This window comes from Lathyrus oleraceus, chromosome 2 (assembly GCF_024323335.1).
Source record: "Lathyrus oleraceus cultivar Zhongwan6 chromosome 2, CAAS_Psat_ZW6_1.0, whole genome shotgun sequence".
NCBI lineage: Eukaryota > Viridiplantae > Streptophyta > Magnoliopsida > Fabales > Fabaceae > Lathyrus > Lathyrus oleraceus.
The window spans coordinates 182,591,824-182,609,945 of record NC_066580.1 but is presented as its reverse complement, the minus strand read 5'-3'; the positions used below and the strand labels follow the sequence as shown (position 1 = coordinate 182,609,945).

General features: G+C 31.5%; 1 protein-coding gene and 1 pseudogene across 1 annotated transcript; one reads left to right on the top strand and one right to left on the bottom strand.

Annotated features, from left to right (window-relative positions):
- Positions 1-690: 690 nt before the first annotated feature.
- On the bottom strand, positions 691-1,263 carry LOC127122532 (uncharacterized). Its single transcript, XM_051052850.1, has one exon. It carries the CDS (start codon positions 1,261-1,263, stop codon positions 691-693), a length of 573 nt encoding a protein of 190 aa, XP_050908807.1.
- A 4,684-nt stretch (positions 1,264-5,947) lies between these two features.
- LOC127122531 (uncharacterized) lies at positions 5,948-12,875 on the top strand (annotated as a pseudogene).
- Positions 12,876-18,122: the final 5,247 nt, after the last annotated feature.

Below are 18,122 nucleotides of genomic sequence, written 5' to 3'. Positions count from 1 at the left end.
TCTCTCTCTCTCTCTCTCTCTCTCTCTCTCTCTCTCTCTATCTCTATCTCTCTCTCACTCAAAGCCTTCATTCGTACCAGCTAGCACTGAGATTGAAGGAATCCGTTCGTGTGGACTGAGTAGAGACATTGTCATCGTTCAACGTTCATGATCGCTCCGTGGATCTGCATCAAAGGTTTTGATTGTCATAAGAGATCTGCACCAAAGGTTTCAATCATCACAAGAGGTAAATATTCTATCATTGATCATGACCATTCGTAAGGATCTCTAAAGGAGAAAATTTTAATTTCCGCTTCGTTTTGGATCACAATTCTCCTTCACATATTACATAAGGATATAGGACGGAAATCATTTTTGTCATGAGATTTAACACACTTTATCATTAAGTGGCGGTGGAAAGAAACCATCTCCAACCAAACCGTAGCAGCCTCTCATATGTCGTTTCCACGCAAGTCCCATAAATTATGGTAGAATGCAAGGTTAAAGCCATCAGGGCCCGGAGATTTATCGGGGTTCATATCTAGTAAAGCCGCATGAAACTCTTTCTTAGAAACATGTATTATCAGTCTTCTATTATCCTCAACAGAAATCCTAGAATGAAAGGCTAAGAATTGGATCAGACTCACTTATTTTGGTTGCAAAGAGATCTTCAAAGTAGCTTTTTGCAATATCACACATACCCGCATACTTTCACACTTCTCCCCCACCTTCCTGCATGAGCATATCGAATTTTTGAAAATTCTTCCTAGCAGTAGCAGATAAATGAAGGAACTTTGTATTGAGGTCCCCATCTCGTAACCAATTCATCTTAGCTCTTATCTTCCAATAAATATCCTCCCTAATAAGCGCCTTGTTATGATCCCTTTGGGCTTCGAAGAACCGAGACGTAGAATCCAAATCATGGTTCCAACGACACCTTTCCATAGTATCCTTGTGTCTCTCCAGCTCCTCTTTCTTATTTCTATGTAGAAATATATTCCATTTTTCCAATTCTTCTGCACACAATACAATACGGTGCATGATGTTGTGATTCTCACCATGCCTCCACCCATTTTGAATAATTTCCTCAAATCTTTCTTCTTGCAACCAACAGTTTTCGAACCTGAACGCATAACTTCTACGGTTTTGTTGACCATGGTCATAGTGAGTTAAGATAGGGCTATTGTCTGAATGAGAAGCTATAAAATTAACAAGCTTAACATTAGGAAACAAGTCCATCCAATACGGGGTTGCTAAGGCTCGATCTAGTATTTCTTCCACCATATGGTTTGTGCCCCGACGTTTGATCCACGTGAATTAATGTCCTTCAATAGGGATATCAGTGAGACTACAGTCACTCACAACCTGCCTGAAACCAACACATAACCAATTTGGGTGAGGGTGAATAGCATGCTTGTCTTGTTGAGTCAAAAGATCATTAAAGTCTCCAATGATACACCACAGAATACTCGACATATCATAGATCTCACGAAGCATATTACATGCATGTCACCTTTTAATTCTCTCAAGGAAACCATAATAACAAGTTAGTCTCCATTTCCCCTTTAACTCATCTTGTAATAAGATGTTACAAAATTCCATGTAAAGTTTAACACATTACAATGTGCTGTATCTTTCCACAAAACCGCAAGACCTCCACTAATTCCCTCCACATCAACAGTTAAGCAGGCTTCAAACTTCAACATAACTCGAATGCTCTCTAGCTTTCTTGTTTTGGATAACATCTCTGATAGAAAAACAATGGCATGATGGTACTGATGAGCAAGCTTACGTAAGTTAGGAATTGCTCTCGGGTCGGGTTGCTCAATCCCCGACAAGTCCAACTTAATATTTTCATAAGTCCTGACTGCCAGGACATGCCGTTAAAAATGTTGGTTTGTTGTATCATTCTCTTCTACTTTCTCTTTGGTAATATCTCTTCTTCTCTTCTTTTCCACTTGGTCATCTCCCTTGTGATGTTCTAAGGTGCTTGGCTGAGGTGAGGGAAGGTTGATGGTGCTTAAAGGTATATGGTTCATGGACTGTTGTGCATAGGAGATAATGTTGTGGTTGATATTGGTATGTCTCTGGCTAAGCTGGGTGGATTTGGATGGCACGTTCTTGGTTTTGAATTTAAAGGGCTTGGGGTTGAGGGATGATGGTGTGGGGGTTGTGATAGTGCTACTCAAGTTTTTGTTCTGGTTTGGAGGATTTAAAGATTTAAGAAAATAAGGCACTTGAATATCAGTGGAATTTGTAGTAATATGGCTATTCTGTGTCAGAAGATGAATATCAAAGGTCCAAGGTCCGCCTTTCAACGCAACTTCCATATCAAGATTGTGTGAAAAGTGAAATAGAAACAAACCCTTCGTCGCTTGTTTGATTGTAACACCCTTCACTGGCCTCCACATATCTGCCACTCTCACTTTCATAGACTTCACATGGATGGGTTTATCACATAAGAATCAACCTATGAGACACCACCTAAGATCCACCACGTCTCCCCCTTCTTCCTCCAAGTCAAAATAGAATCCCCCTCTTCCCCTTCCTCATGGATTGATAAGTTCACATACTAAGGCTTGCCATACTGAATCACAACATATTAAATATAAATATTTTAATCATATGACAACCTTGCAACTTCCTTGAATAATATAGATCTTCTCACATTCTACTTTTATTTGGAACCTTAAAATATTATCACAAATATTTTTACCCCATAGAAAATTACTTCATAATATATGTCCTCTTACTTTTTATTTTGATTTGAATTTTAAAATAGTGACACTATGGTTAAATTTTTATATTAATAGTTGATGTTTAGTTATTGATATTTACATGTATTTAAAATATATTAAAATTCATTCATTCTTTGGTCACTATTATAGATTTATTGAATAAATGATGTATTTGATCATTATTATATATCACTATTATAGAATACTAAAATAACCACTTTTCCCTACTGATGCACCAGTTGAACTGACGCGTCTTATTAATCTTAAAAGGAAACGCTCTTAACTTTGACGCATGCTTGCAAGGTTAATGCATGTAGGTGTCACATGCATTGACGCGTGCATGCTTTTATGCCACATGCATTGGCGCATGCATACACTACACAGTGTATGCGCCAATGCATGTGGCGCATGCTCATTCCATTTTTTTTAATTATAAATTTTATAATTATAATTAATTAAATTAAATACTGAAATTAAAAATTATATTATATTATAAAGAAAAAATACATAAAATTGACAAGAAATTCAATGACCCGCCCGATGAAACGCCTCTTTGTTCCAAATCCAGGTACTTTAGCCTGTCTGCGAGGTCTTCCACGGTTTTTCTGAGGTGTTTGAGGTATTTTAGTGCTGACATGATCCAATGGTGGCTGGTGTGAAGGTCCGGTGGAAGGTCCAGCGAAATTTGATAGATTTGTCATCATTTGTCCCCAATAGCAGGGGGGTTGTCGCCAATGGTGCTTCTGTAATTGAGTTTGGTACCCATGTTATCCTAGTTGGGTCGTTGTGGTTGGGTGAATTCGGGACGGTATGGTTGCCCAAATTGGTACATTAAATTAGTTTGGAAACGAAGCAATGGTTCCTAGGGTGTACTAAAGTCAAACAATGGTTGGATGTTGTGGCGATGAGATGTTTGGATGTTCATTGGTGTGGGGCTACAATGGCATGATGTTGAATCATATGAATTATCTAGCTTATAGACTATTATGGTGGTTGCGTATGGTTATTGGTTGTTAGGGTTTGATTCTTGGTTTTGAGTTTGAGTGTGTGGCATGAATTGGTTGCAAGGTTGTGTGTTTGGTTGTTGGGTGTATATGGTGGGGTGACGGTGTGAAGTTGGTCGTTGGGTTTCGGTGGATTGACATTATTCTTGGACGGGGATTTATTGTTGGGCGTATGATGATGAAGCTCGTTGGCATGGATCAATCAAATACCTTGGCTCACACACAAATTGTGACGTTGTAACCGACCTAAACCATGTCATATAATGTTGAGTTGGTCTAGCACCCTGTATGACTGGTTCATTTAAGATGTGTTATCGTTGATTCCTCCAATGACGACACATCTCTTTTGCGATGTCTTTTCAGTCAGAATAATCCCATCGGTCATCGACTCTTTGTTGATGTAAACCTCCCAAACACATCAGAGGTTCTTGAATTTGTTATTGCATGCCGAACTGAAGTTTTACACGGTCACTGTGGTGCATTTCCACAGTAGTGAACCGGATCATTGGTATTTTTGCTGTCGAAACTGCATTATCATCATGGTTAACTTGATGATCAAGACCCAGATATTACCTCTAGATAAACTATACAAGAATATGACATGATTAGATGATATGTAATTGGATAATTTTTTTAAAATCAAATGTAGAGTTGTGTAGTAGTATTACATCGTCTGGTCCAATATGGTCTAATAGATTGTGATAGACTACTACAACGTGTTTCCGACACCTGTTATAGTTCATCCCTTTAACTGACCACCTAGATCAAAAAGATTTGAAAAATATTATTTACAGTTAGCTCTAATATAAAGTCTAATAAATTAGATGGTAAAATTTTAAACTTACTTTGTTGCAAAGGGGAATATGAATGACTTCTCGTTTACCGGGGCGAGTGACAACATTCTTAACCAACCACATGCTTGTAGAAAATAGGCGCATGAATAAAACATACAAGTACTTTTTTTGGCATTTTTACACAACGCACTATATAGATGGGACAAAACAGTTAAACCCCAACTATATGGAATTTTTACATCACTTATTTGGGTTTTGTTTTCACAACACAAAAGTAACTCGGTTTACAATAAATCGACGATCAACATTTTCACATTTGAAACAAAGAATAAAAAAGAAATTGCAGTGTATTCAGGTGGGACAAATCATCTATAAAAATCCGGTGTAGTTTGCAGACAACCAAGTAAAGTTTTATCAGTTGAAGATTCGAGATGATGATGATGTTCAACATATGTTTGTCAGTCATGAACAATCTGGGTACAATGATATAGAGTTATATATATTACCACAACAACATCAAGTGTCTCAGTTTATTGATCAGTCACAAGTGTTTTGTGAAACTTATGATGACGAACAAGCTGAAGTCAATGTTGTTGATGAGGAAGAAGAAGAAGTCGAGTTATTGGTTGATTCAATGGTGAATGATGAATAAGAAGAGAAGTCATTACCAGCTAGTCATGTATATTGTCCACCTCAATACATGACAAGCTTGAATTTGGGTGCAGATGAACCTTCGTCAGATATGTTTTACAATCCTTATGTGCAAATTCAATGACCATTGAAAGAAGGAGACACATTTTGCACAAAATAAGACTGTAAAAGCCATTAAAAAGTATCACATGGAATTATCAGTTGATTACAGGTTTGATCGAACTAATGTAATAAGGTATAAGATTTATTGTCGAAATGAGCTTTGCCTTTTCCGGTGGAAGAGGAGTGATTCTTGGGAGATTGGTTCCATGGATCCAGTTCACACATGCATGCTCACGAACCCAATGCAAGACCATCGCAAACTCAGCTCTTAGTTAATATACGATGATTTTTTTTTGTCATTAGCGACAATCCGTCGTTAAAGGTGAGTAGAATAATCTCGCATATTGTAACATAATAAAACTATAATCCATCATACATAAAGGCTTGGATAGATAGGACAAAGGCGGTTGAAAAAGTGTATGGAAATTGGGAGGAGTCTTACAAAAAACTTCCAAAATACTTGGTAGCTCTTAAACAATATGCTCCAGGGACTATTGTCAATTTGGAAACATTGTCGGCGTATACCCCAGACGGGACTTGTGCTATTGGAAATGGAATATTCTACCGACTCTTCTAGGCATATCAACCATGCATCAAAGGTTTTGCTTTCTGTAACCCTATTATACAAATTAATGGTACATGGTTATACGGGAAATATAAAGGAACGCTACTGATGGCAATGGCACAAGATGGCAACAACAACATTTTTCACATGAAGCACTACAAACAAACACAAACACCAGGACTTCCATATGTGGCTCTAATCACTAAAATTTTGGTTGCTTCTGAAATCAACACTATGGGAGAAGTAGTGGACTCATTAAGAAATAAGATCAATTACTTCTCACTGAGAAATATGAAGATCGATCTCCAAAATGGAGAATTAAGAAACGAGTCGATGGATGAAGAAGAAGAAGACATAGAACAACTAGACAAAGAAAACACAACAATAAGTAATGCCATGGAGATGTGCCAACAAAATGTTCTACCCATATAGCATAATTTGGCCAAAGATGTTGCTGAGATCAAGAAAAATACCTTAAGGAATAATGATACTTAAGGCAACGAGAACTCTCACTTATGTGTTCTAGTGTGTTTTTGTTTTTCAGTTTTTTACATTGATTCAATTCCTACAACTACCTTCTTTCTGTACTTTGAATTCCAGTATAATTTGAATCAATGAAATATTTTCATTTACCTTCTTAAATTCTTATGTGACCTACGTGCTTGCATATTTAAATTTTAGTTTTGCATCTTTACCCCCTTTTTGATTATGACAAAGAAGGATAAATATACTCTTAGAGGGAGTAGAGTATACTCTCTACTCATGTGAGGAAGAGTTTAAACACTCCAATTTTATCTACCTATTTTTTATTTTACCACCTTCATGCGAGATGCATTTTCATCATAAAAAAGAGGGAGAATGTAGAACTATGTGCTTGCAAGTTTAATCAAGAAATGATCAAAGCTAAACAAGAAATGCCTAGAGTTGTCACCATCATGGTTTTCATAATGAAAACTCATGAAGATGTAACATGACTTTGATAACAACAAAATATAAATACAATTAAATGAAAAAGATATTTCAAGCAGTCAAAGATGCACAAGATCGTTGAGCAAGCTTTTCCTTCGAATAAATCCGAAGAGTTATGGTTTACTAAGCATTGTGATATCTGTTAATGATGGCGTTAAACTTGAAGATATCTAAAGCCTCATCTCCAAGAAGATTCAAGTGAAGTGATCTTGTGTTTGATATATCCAGAAAAAAACTTAAAGCTTCATAGTATGAAAGAGAATAAGTGTGAAATCTCTCATGATAGTGTTTAAGTGATCAGTGTTTTGTAAAAACACAAAAGCGTTTTCATAAATTTATATGGCTAAAACAAACACCCATTAAAACTCTTTTTGAAGACACTATTTTTCAAAGAAAAATACCTAAAATTATTTTTGAGCCTAACCAGATGAATTAGGAACTGTCAAATTGATTGAAGCAAGTATTCTAACTGTCTAATAGATTAGACCATGTACCTAATCAATTATATAAGGGAAACTTGAGCCTATAAACGATTGTGATAGTGTTTTAATTAAGGGTAACAACTCTCTATTAAAATATTCCAAAATGGGCTAAAACGGTGGATTATATATGTCATATAATTGATTAGAATAAAGACCTAATCGATTAGGTGACTAATTTTCCCCATGGATCATTTTCTTTTTTGAACCATTATTTTGCCTTTTATATATATATTATATATATATATATATAATATATATATATATATATATATATAATATATATATATATATATATATATTATATATATATATATATATATTATATATATATTATATATATATATATATATATATATATATATATATATATATATATATATATATATATATATATATATATATATATATTTGAGAAATGTTATTGTGTTTAAGTGAGGAAGTTGTTCTATAAAGGATGATTTGTACATTCATCAAGACTTCTTTTTTATATTGACTGATTTATTCTTCCTTAGGAAGTGATTTTCGGGGTTTGAAGTTAAACCCGTAAAAGATTTGTTTGGGGCATTTAGTTCTAATTCTTATGTTTGGTTCGTGAGTTCAATCACTTAAGAAAAAGCTCTCCTTCTAGGTTCTTGAATAGAACTAGTGAAAATCTTCTAATTGATTCTTGAGGTCATTCTTGTGTAAAAGCTCAGTTGGTTCGAGACCAGCTTGGTGTAAAATCTCGGTTTAATTCATGGTTAATCCAATTTAAATATCTTTTCTAATTGGAAGATATTTAGTTAAAAGCTATACATTGGTTCAAGATAAATCCGTATAAAATATTTGTTTAGCTTAGAGACTAATCTCTCAAAGCTTTATCCGTGTTTGGCGTGAAGACTAACCATTTGACTCGACTATTCGCTATTTGGTTGAAAGTAAACCGAAAACTTGATTTTTCCTTGTATATGGGGGTTAATGAGCTTAACCTTCGAAAAGCTCCTAAGAATTATTAGAAGCATTCAAAATTAATTCTTGGGGAAAGGAGTAGGTCACTTCCTTTGCACCAAACGTCTATAAATCTTTTGTGTCATCTCTCTTCCCTTAAAGTTTTTACTTTCTGCATATTTTCTTTGTTCTAATTTTCCGATACGTATTCAAACCTTTTTATTAAATATTTTTAAACTCTGATTTAGAAAATAATTTTGTTTTAAAATATCATTGCTAATTTTACTCTCCGCATACTTTCTTTCTTCTCAACTCTCACATTGGTCAAATATTTTCCATACTCACTAAAAATTATTTTACTTCAAAGATAGTAAAATACTTGGTAGAGTTTCTTGTTGAACCATTGCTAAATTTCTAAATTATAAATTTTAAATTAAGAAAATGGTTATTCTCTTGGATCTGATATATTGATATAAAGGTTGCAAGTTAAATCAGAGATAAAAGTTGGTGAAAAAAGGTTATGGGTTGATCCTATTATAAAAGCTTTGTATTAATGGAATCTCAATGATCTATTATAAAATTAGGTCTCATGGTTTTGGGATAGCCAGAATAAAGTCATGTGTATTTTTCTCCCATACATTTTTCTCAGTCTCTAAAAACTTTTTATATTAAAATTCAAGTCTAAATCAATGTGCCTTGTAAAAATATCGTTGTAAAAAAATCTTAAAAAATGGGGGGCATTGTCAAGTGACTTTTTTTTAAAAATTTATTTCTTTTAAATGATGCAGATTGCTTAGTTGACTTTGGTTTATATTTATTAATATTTTTTTAAGTGGTACATTGATTTTTTATTTTATTTTTAATTTTTTTTAACATTAATATTTTAAGATAACAAAAAAAATTAAAATTTACCGTTGCAAGAAATTGAACCCACAATCCTTTCGCAAAACACGCCCTCTTGCAACTAGGTTGTTCTACTTTAGTATAAATTTATTCGCATCACCTCTTCATGTAAAACAATACTTCTTATTTTGTGTAAATTTAAGCCAGACATCATCTTCATCTCCTCCATGTTCCCTTCCACCATGGTAACCACCACCACAACCATTATAGTAACCACCACCATGCCTACCTCCACCCAGGGCCGATTCTTTTCCTGTGCAAGCTGTGCAGTAGCACAGGACCTCACTTTTTGTGGGGCCTCAAATTAACTATTATTAGTGAATATAAAAAAATTAATAAATAAAAATATTTTTGTATCACATATAATAAATAAAATATTAAATGCTGAAAAATAGGATATTTGGAAACCAAACGTTTTTTTTTCTCCTTTCTCACACATTCTCACTTCTCTCTCCTCTCAAACGTTATTCTCTTCTCTCTTTCTCTGTTAGAGCTGTTTGAAACCAGAAAAAAAAACTTATTTTTCCTTTTCAATCCTCTCTTTTATCAGGTTAGTTTATTCAATTAGTTACTTTCCATTTATTTTTATTGTGATTATTTGATTTTGAAGGTAGAAAAAATAGTAATTTTAGATTTATTTTAAATTTTAGGGTGAAATCATATTTTAGTTCTTGTATCAATATTGATTTTAGATTTTAGATTTTAGATTTTAGGGTGGAAATGAGGGTAACTTGTGTTCTTTATAAAATTATAATATATAAATAAATAAAATTTTAGGGTGAAATGGGATACTAGTATACTGTATATACTACTCAGTAGTATCAAAATTTAAAACAAGAACACTGTTGGTGTTGGTGACGATTTTTATACCTACTTTTTCTCATAAGACCAAATTGCAATTTGGAATCTTTCAAAGCAAAATTAGTATGTATTAGTATTGATATTTTTTATGATTAATTTATAATTTATTTAATTAAATGTAATTTATTTTCTTACTATTAATTTATAATTTGCTTTTAATTTATAATTATTAATTTTTTATGGTACTATATTAGAGAAGAACACAACATAATAAAATATAATTGAATATTAATTAAAGTCTTTTCTCCATGATTTAATTATTAATATTTTTTGATGATTAATTTATAATTTCTTTTATTTAATGTAATTGATTTTTTTTTGTTATTGATGTAAGAACACAATTTCACAACAGGATAATTAGTAGATCATCGGTGGACACAAAAGACATTGTGAGAAATTTCAGGTTTTTCTTATTATGCCTCCTAAGAATAGAAAATTTGAATGTGGAAATGATAAACGTAAGAAAAAGAAAAAAATTGAAGAGTTAATTCAATATCAAGTAGGAGCTCTTGATAAATTTTTAATCAAAGAACCACAAGTTTCAAATGAAAGTCGTTATGTTGATAATATTTATAGTTTGCTATTGAAAATGATAATCTTGATAATGTGCCTATTGAAAATGATAATCTTAATAGTGTGCCCATTGAAAATGATAATCTTGATAGTGTGCCCATTGAAAATGATAATCTTAATAGTGTGCCCATTGAAAATGATAATCTTAATAGTGTGCCAATTGTTGATGAAGTTAATAATGATGATGATGCCGATGATGATGATGATGATGATAATGTTGATTATGATATATTTGATCCAAGAAATTGGGATCGTCTTCAACCTAAACTGATTGATTTATTAGTTGTGAAAGGTCCTAAAAGAGATAATTCTATTGTGAAGGGTCCTAGAGATAGTTTGAATAGACGTTTTACGGCTAATTTGTATACTAGAGCTTTAGCAAATGGAGAGGTGTGTGATAGAGATTGACTTGTTTATTCGAAAGAGCTTGATAGAGTATTTTGTTTTTATTGTAAAAAATTTAAAAATGGGATTGTTAGGGGACAATTAGCAAATGAGGGTTATAGTGATTGGATACATGTTGGTGAAAGAATTAAAGAGCACGAGTTAGGCATGAAACATGTTTAAAATATGACTACTTGGTACGAGTATCGCAAAAGGCTGCAAAAATTTCAAACTATTGATAAAATAACTCAAAAATTAATTGAGAAAGAAAAGGATCACTGGAAAAATGTTTTAAAAAGAGTTATTTCAATAGTGAAATTTCTTGCTAAACATAATTTAGCCTTTCGTGGTTCTAAGGAGAAATTGTACGAAGATAGCAATGGAAACTTTTTGGGTTTGATTGAAATGTTAGCTGAATTTGACCCAATCATCCAAGAACATGTTAGACGTGTTACAACTCAAAAAGTTCATATTCATTATCTTGGGCATAACATACATAATGAGTTGATTTCATTGCCTGGTTCTGCGATTAAAATTGAAATCATTAGAAAAATCAAACAGGCAAAGTATTTTTCAGTGATACTTGATTGTACTCCTGATGTTAGTCACCAAGAGCAGATGTCTTTGATAATAAGATATGTGGATATTTCTTCAGCTTCTGTTAGTATTGAGGAATCATTTTTAGGATTTTTGAATGTGAATGATACAAGTGGTTAGAGGCTTTTTGATGTTTTACAAAATGAATTGAAAGAACTTGGTCTCGACCTATTTGACGTGAGAGGGAAAGGTTATGATAATGGGTCCAATATGAAAGGAAAACACCAAGGTGAGCAAAAGAGACTTTTAGACATAAATCCGAGAGCCTTTTATACTCCTTGTGGTTGTCATAGTCTTAATTTGGCATTGTGTGATATGGCTAACTCTTGCATTAAAGCTAGAATTTTTTTTGGAGTTGTTCAACGCATTTATACAATTTTTGCCAATTCTACTAAGAGATGGCAAATTTTAAAAGATAATGTAAAAGGGCTGACTCCAAAATCATTGTCATCCACTCGTTGGGAGAGTCATGTAGAAAGTATCAAACCTATAAGAACTCAAATGTTAGAATTTACAAAAGTTTTGTTTGAAGTGTCAGAAAATGATCTTGATCCTAAAATACAAAATGAAGCTAAATCCTTAGCAACAAATGAGCTTGGTGATTTTGAGTTTTTGATGGCTATAATTATTTGGTTTGAAATATTATCTGCAATTAATTCTGTTAGCAAGCTTTTACAGGAAAAAGATATGCTTATTGATGTTGCTATGCAAAAAATTAAGGGGTTGATTTCGTATTTTGAGGGATATAGAGAAACAGGTTTTCATAAGGTATTGATTAACGCTAAGGAAATTGCGGTGAAATTGAATATTGCCCCAATATTTCCTCAAAGGCGTATAATTAAAAGAAAAAGGCAATTTGATGAGAATTTGAATATCCCATCAGTCGAGCTATCAGAAGAAGAATCATCCAGGGTTAACTATTTTCTTTACCTTGTTGATCAAGCTGTTGTTTCTCTTAATAAGAGGTTTGAGCAATACCAAGAGTATGAAAGTATATTTGGTTTCTTGTTTACTTCTCAAAAGTTACAATCATTAGATGATGCAACTTTGAAGTCTTGTTGTACTAACTTTGACCAGGCATTGAAACATAATGAGCAATCTGATATTGATGGGAATGAATTTTTTGCAGAGTTGAAGTTACTAAGAGAAATGTTGCCTGAAGAAACCATAAGACCTACTGATATATTATTATTTTTAAAAGACTTGGATTGTTTTCCTAATACAGTTATTGCATATAAAATCTTATTGACTATTCCTGTGACAATTGCTTCTGCAGAAAGAAGTTTTTCAAAATTGAAGTTGTTAAAGACTTACTTGCGGTCTACCATGTCACAAGAAAGACTTAATGGATTGACATTAATAGCTATTGAAAATGATATTTTGGAGACAATAACATATGAAGACTTAGTTGACGATTTTGCTTCAAAAAATGTTCGTAGGAAGACTCTTTTTATGTAGTTAGATAATTTAAGTTGTAAGAAATGATGTTAGTAGTTTAAACAATACCTTTGAACTTTTTGGTACTTCATTTGATTAATATATAATTTTATCTTTTGTTTATCATTTTTAATCATTAAATTATATAATATATATATATTATATATATTAATATATATATATATATATATATTATATATATATATATATATATATTTTTTAAAATTAGAACAGACCCTCTGAATTGATTGGGCTGACTCTGCCTCCACCTTAGTAACCACCATGTCCACCATCTTGCTAATCGCCACCATTATGGTAACCACCACCATCGTTATGATAACCACCTCCTTCATTATGGTAACCACCATAACCATAACCATATTTGGCATCACTTACTTCATTTGGCTTTTCAAGAAAACCTGCAAATACTACATAAAATTCTTATTACAACATTGAAAATGAATTCAAATACTTTGTATTATGGTTTTAATAATTAGATCTCACATGTTAATTTGTTAAAAAGCAAAAAATAAAAGCCAAATTAACAGCCCATGTCATTAAAAAAAGCCTGCCACTTCAAATATTACGAGTGGAAATTAAATTAAGTTTTTTATCATATTTTTCAAATAGGTATGATAGAGGGGAAAATAGGCATTAATTCTATTTATTAATAAACATTCAATTTTGTCAAAAAAAAAAAAAATTGATCCAAAAATAGTTTCAAATATTCCCGCTTGTAACTTTGTTGTAGTCCCACAATATTTTTAAATGTTTTTTATTTTTTATTATAAAATGTTAAAATACAATTAAAAATTGGATAAACAATATATATTTCTTATTGTTTAAAAAATTATATGACCTCTTTACTAAGTATGGCAAAGAGACAAGTATTACACCTTGATTTACTTAAGAAGAATTTAATAACGATATTAATGTTTAGAAGGATTCTTTATCATTCCATTAGTGCAAAAAGAAAATTTTAATTTGTTTGGTAAAGCATGATTTATAAACATTATTAAGTCATCAACTTTATTTTTCTTTTACATGTAAATAAGGAATATTATGGCTATAATGTTCAAATTTGTTTATGATTTCACTTTGATCCAACCATTTTTAAAACAAGTTGTGTTTTCTATCATGGAAGGTTCGACAAACAATTATTAAATCTATGATTATTATAATTATTAAATCTATGATTATAACTAAGTTTTCTAAAGGGACAAACATAAAACATTGATTTACTATAGATGCATTTAATAACTATTCTAATATTATGAAGGGTTTTGTACAACTTCATATGTGCGAAACAATTTATTAATTTTTTTAGAGCATCAATTTTATACATTATAAAGTAATAAAATCTTATATTCTCTTACACGAAAATAAGGAACAATATGGCTAAAATTTTCATGTTTGTTTATCTTATGATTTTATTTTCCATGTTTCTTCTTGTTGCAATGAATACTCATGGTAAGCCTTTTTCTTATCCTTTTTAAATTTGTTCTTTATTTCGCAATTAATTTACAATATTTTTTCATCTTTTGTAACATTACTGTATTCTCTCTTTCTTATTACAGAACTTGAAAAATGTGAGATTGATTTGGATTGTCCAATAAATATGTGTAACTCTCCTAATACAGTGAAGTGTATAGATAGAAAGTGTATATGTATTCGTGTTCGTATGATGCAAAAGATTACACAAATTTCTTGAAATGAAGAATGATTTCTTGGCGTAGCAAAGATCTATGTAATGTCTCTTATGCTAAAATATACCAAGAGTTGTCATTTAATGATATTGGTGGTACTTAATAAATCACTTTTTTTTTATGTTTCATGAATTTTTATTTATAGAGTCGTATTATAAGACGATAGTTAATATTAATTCTAGCACAAATAAATTTATTTTGATGGTCTTAATCTGTCCTAATTTAAAGTTCAAGAATGCTATTATGACTCTGATATTTTTACACAGTACATAACACCTGAGTTTATACTATAAAATAAAAAATGACTTGACACGTGTTCCCATATAAATTATTAAAAAAATACAAAATATACATTAAAAAATCGAAAAGTGGGTGTCAAGATAGTTTTTCGCTTTAAAGTTATGATAATCTTCTCAGATTCTGCTATATCACATTTTCTTTCCAAACTCATCACCTATCATTTTTTTAATATTTTAGTTGAAATATTTTTTATTTTCCTTCGAAGTCTACAATTTAATTTTAATGTCATAATATTATAACACTTTTGTTATATCTCACACTTCAATTTTATATTTCTTTCCTTTTATTTTTTACAACTTTAGATGCTTTATTTTTTTTTTTAAGATTTGAAAATATTATAATAAGCTATTTTCAAAATTTTAAAAATTTATAATTTTTTATATGACGTGATTTTTCAAATTAGTATATGATTTATGGAGTAAAGAATTGATTTTTTTATATGATGACTAGCGATTGTTTAACATATTTTTAGAAGTAAAAATAATATTTGACCCCTTGTTATTTGTCTTTCCTGTGTCCTTTGCTTCCAATGATTTATTTTTATTAGTATATACTTCCTCATATGATTTTTAAGTCAATTAAGTATCTCAAATCTAGATGAGGGTTTAATAGCTGCCGAGGTTCAAAAAATATCACGAGCGTATCGAATGTTTGAAATATAACAGAGTTGTCATTAAATTTTATTTATTTAAAAGAAACGAAAAGATATCGATAACAACCTACGAAAGAAAAGAAAAATGTTCGTCACAGTCAAGATGGGGTTCAGAAGTCGGTTATGCAAGGGGAATATATTAGCACCCCCACATTCGTTATATTCAATAAGACTCATTTAGTTAGTTATGTGAATGAATGTTAGTGTGATGTTAGTTTGGGATTTTCTATTTATTGAGCGAGAAAAAAAAATAGAATTTTTTATTAATGTGTCTGACAAGATTTCAAAATCTTGCTCCTACGTATCTCTAGGTGCGACGAAGAACTCAAGGCTACGTAGTTCTTTGTAGAAAAGAAATGTATGTTGGTTGCTTTTAAGGAGTGATCATTTAGACTTATCGAGTGATTAAACATTTGCTTGTTGCTCGCTCTTGGAGGCGGAAGCCTTTGTTTGTTTCACGTCGATATGGATAAAACATACTTGGTTCTGAAAAGGTTTTCAAAGTCATGCAAGGGTGGAAAATAAGAAGTTTGATGAGTTAAGTTGCTTTTAGGTGGAGACAGGAATTCGAACGGAGAGTTCTGCAGTAGTATTCAAATATCCAGAAAGAAAGAAGCATAATCCCAATCACTCTTTTTTCATCCAGAAGTTATTATGAAAATGTGTGACGAATTAAGCTAAAGTTCATTAACGGAAGACATTCACACAGAGAGATCTACAGCAGTCCCCGAATAATCGAAGAAAGAGAAGGTCTATAACCAATCAACTCTTTTTCTTCTATAGGAGAACCGACTTAATTCAAATAACTATTGTGTTTTAAGATGGAAGACGAATGTTCAAACGTGGAGCTCTACAATAGTGTCCAAACATTCAGGAAAGAGAACTTGACACAATCAAACCATTTTCTTTCATTTTTTTATTGTGAAAAGCTTTTGAAAATGGACAACTTGACGTTGGATCAAGTGTTTGAGATTCACTATGAAAAGAGTTAGATATGAAGCGGAAAAGATATTTGACATTAGATCAAAGTTTTATCGTGTTAGTGAAAAATAGTTTGTGAAATTGTTTGACTTAGTTTAAAAGTTGAAACGGATGGTGAAAATGATTTTATGCGAAATTTCGAGTACGATTACTTACATGTGCGGTAATATGGACATGGATAAAGAAATTACCTAATTAATTGACTAAACACATTGAAATTGACTAAACAATCAATCAAATGATCCATTTAAAAAAACAATTAAATAAAATCTAATCTTTTAATCAAATAGACATTCAATTAATCAATTAATTACTAAAAATATTAACAAAATAGAATCACAAGAATACAAATAAAAATGAAATAACAAACATAAAATTGTGTCACGCCCCAATTTTGATCCTGAATCGCCAAATTGATACATACATCATAGCTTTTGCATCTTTGCATATAATAGTATGCATTTCATGTCATATAATGCCTAAAATATCAGTCAAAATAAATTTTCGAATCTATAGACATACCGGTTGAATTAATTTTCAACTGTGTGTCAAATTAGCAGGCAAAAAATTTCAAAATCGAGCTTGCAGACATTAGTTTTATTAATCTACAATTTGTGTAACCTGGTGTGCTCGTTTTATTTTCGTGACTACTTTTTCAATCACATTTTATCTGCATGTGCCTTTTAACTGAGCATTTTCAATTTCAAAATTTGATCAAAATATGTATGTTTTCTAGAAGTTTATTTCGCACTGATCATTTTAGTGTATTCATTTTAATTTTTCAAGCATTTTTGCGTCCGATTGTTATTAACTTTGAGTTCTTTTATTTTTATTTTTTTTATCAAATCGTTCAAAATAATTAAATAAGAATAGTTGTAGTCTTACTTTAATTTTATTCTGATTATTTGAAATGTTTGTTTTTTGTTTGTTTTAATTTATTTTGAGTCATTTTGTCACACAAATAACACTCAAAAGGTATGTTTGACATTTTTTTTTTAAATTCAAAACCCTAAGTATTACATATAAGTGCTAAGTTGTTGTTGTGCAAAGAGGAGAGAGTCAATCCCCACATATCCACGTGACACCTTTCTTTGAGAGATGGATCTAGTATTTTTTCAAATGAGACATATAGAAATAGAAAAAGGGATAGCAGATCGGGACAGACCTAACCAAATTCCCAGGCGGCGCACAAAGAGAGGTTGTCATTTTTTCATTTTTTTGAGTTTTGAATTAAAATAGAAGGAGGATGTGTTTGTTTTCTAAAAAGATGGAGAGGCTTAGCAGACTTGAAAAAGTATACACACTCTCTCACTCTTATCTCGTAACTTACTCTTAGGCCTTCTTACAATGAGACCTTTTTTTATACACATACACTCATTTATTTGCATTTGTTAATTGAGTTTTGATTTAATCTTTTCATTATCTCATATCCCCATTCGACAAAATGTACCCCCATTCGACCCAATGTCGAGTATTTTTCCAAAGATAATAACCCACACCATTTCAAACCTTCCATG

What these genes read in the sequence shown, in the direction of transcription:
- LOC127122532 (XM_051052850.1), bottom strand. Translation starts at nt 1,263, where the DNA reads ATGGTGGAAGAAATACTAGATCGAGCCTTAGCAACCCCGTATTGGATG.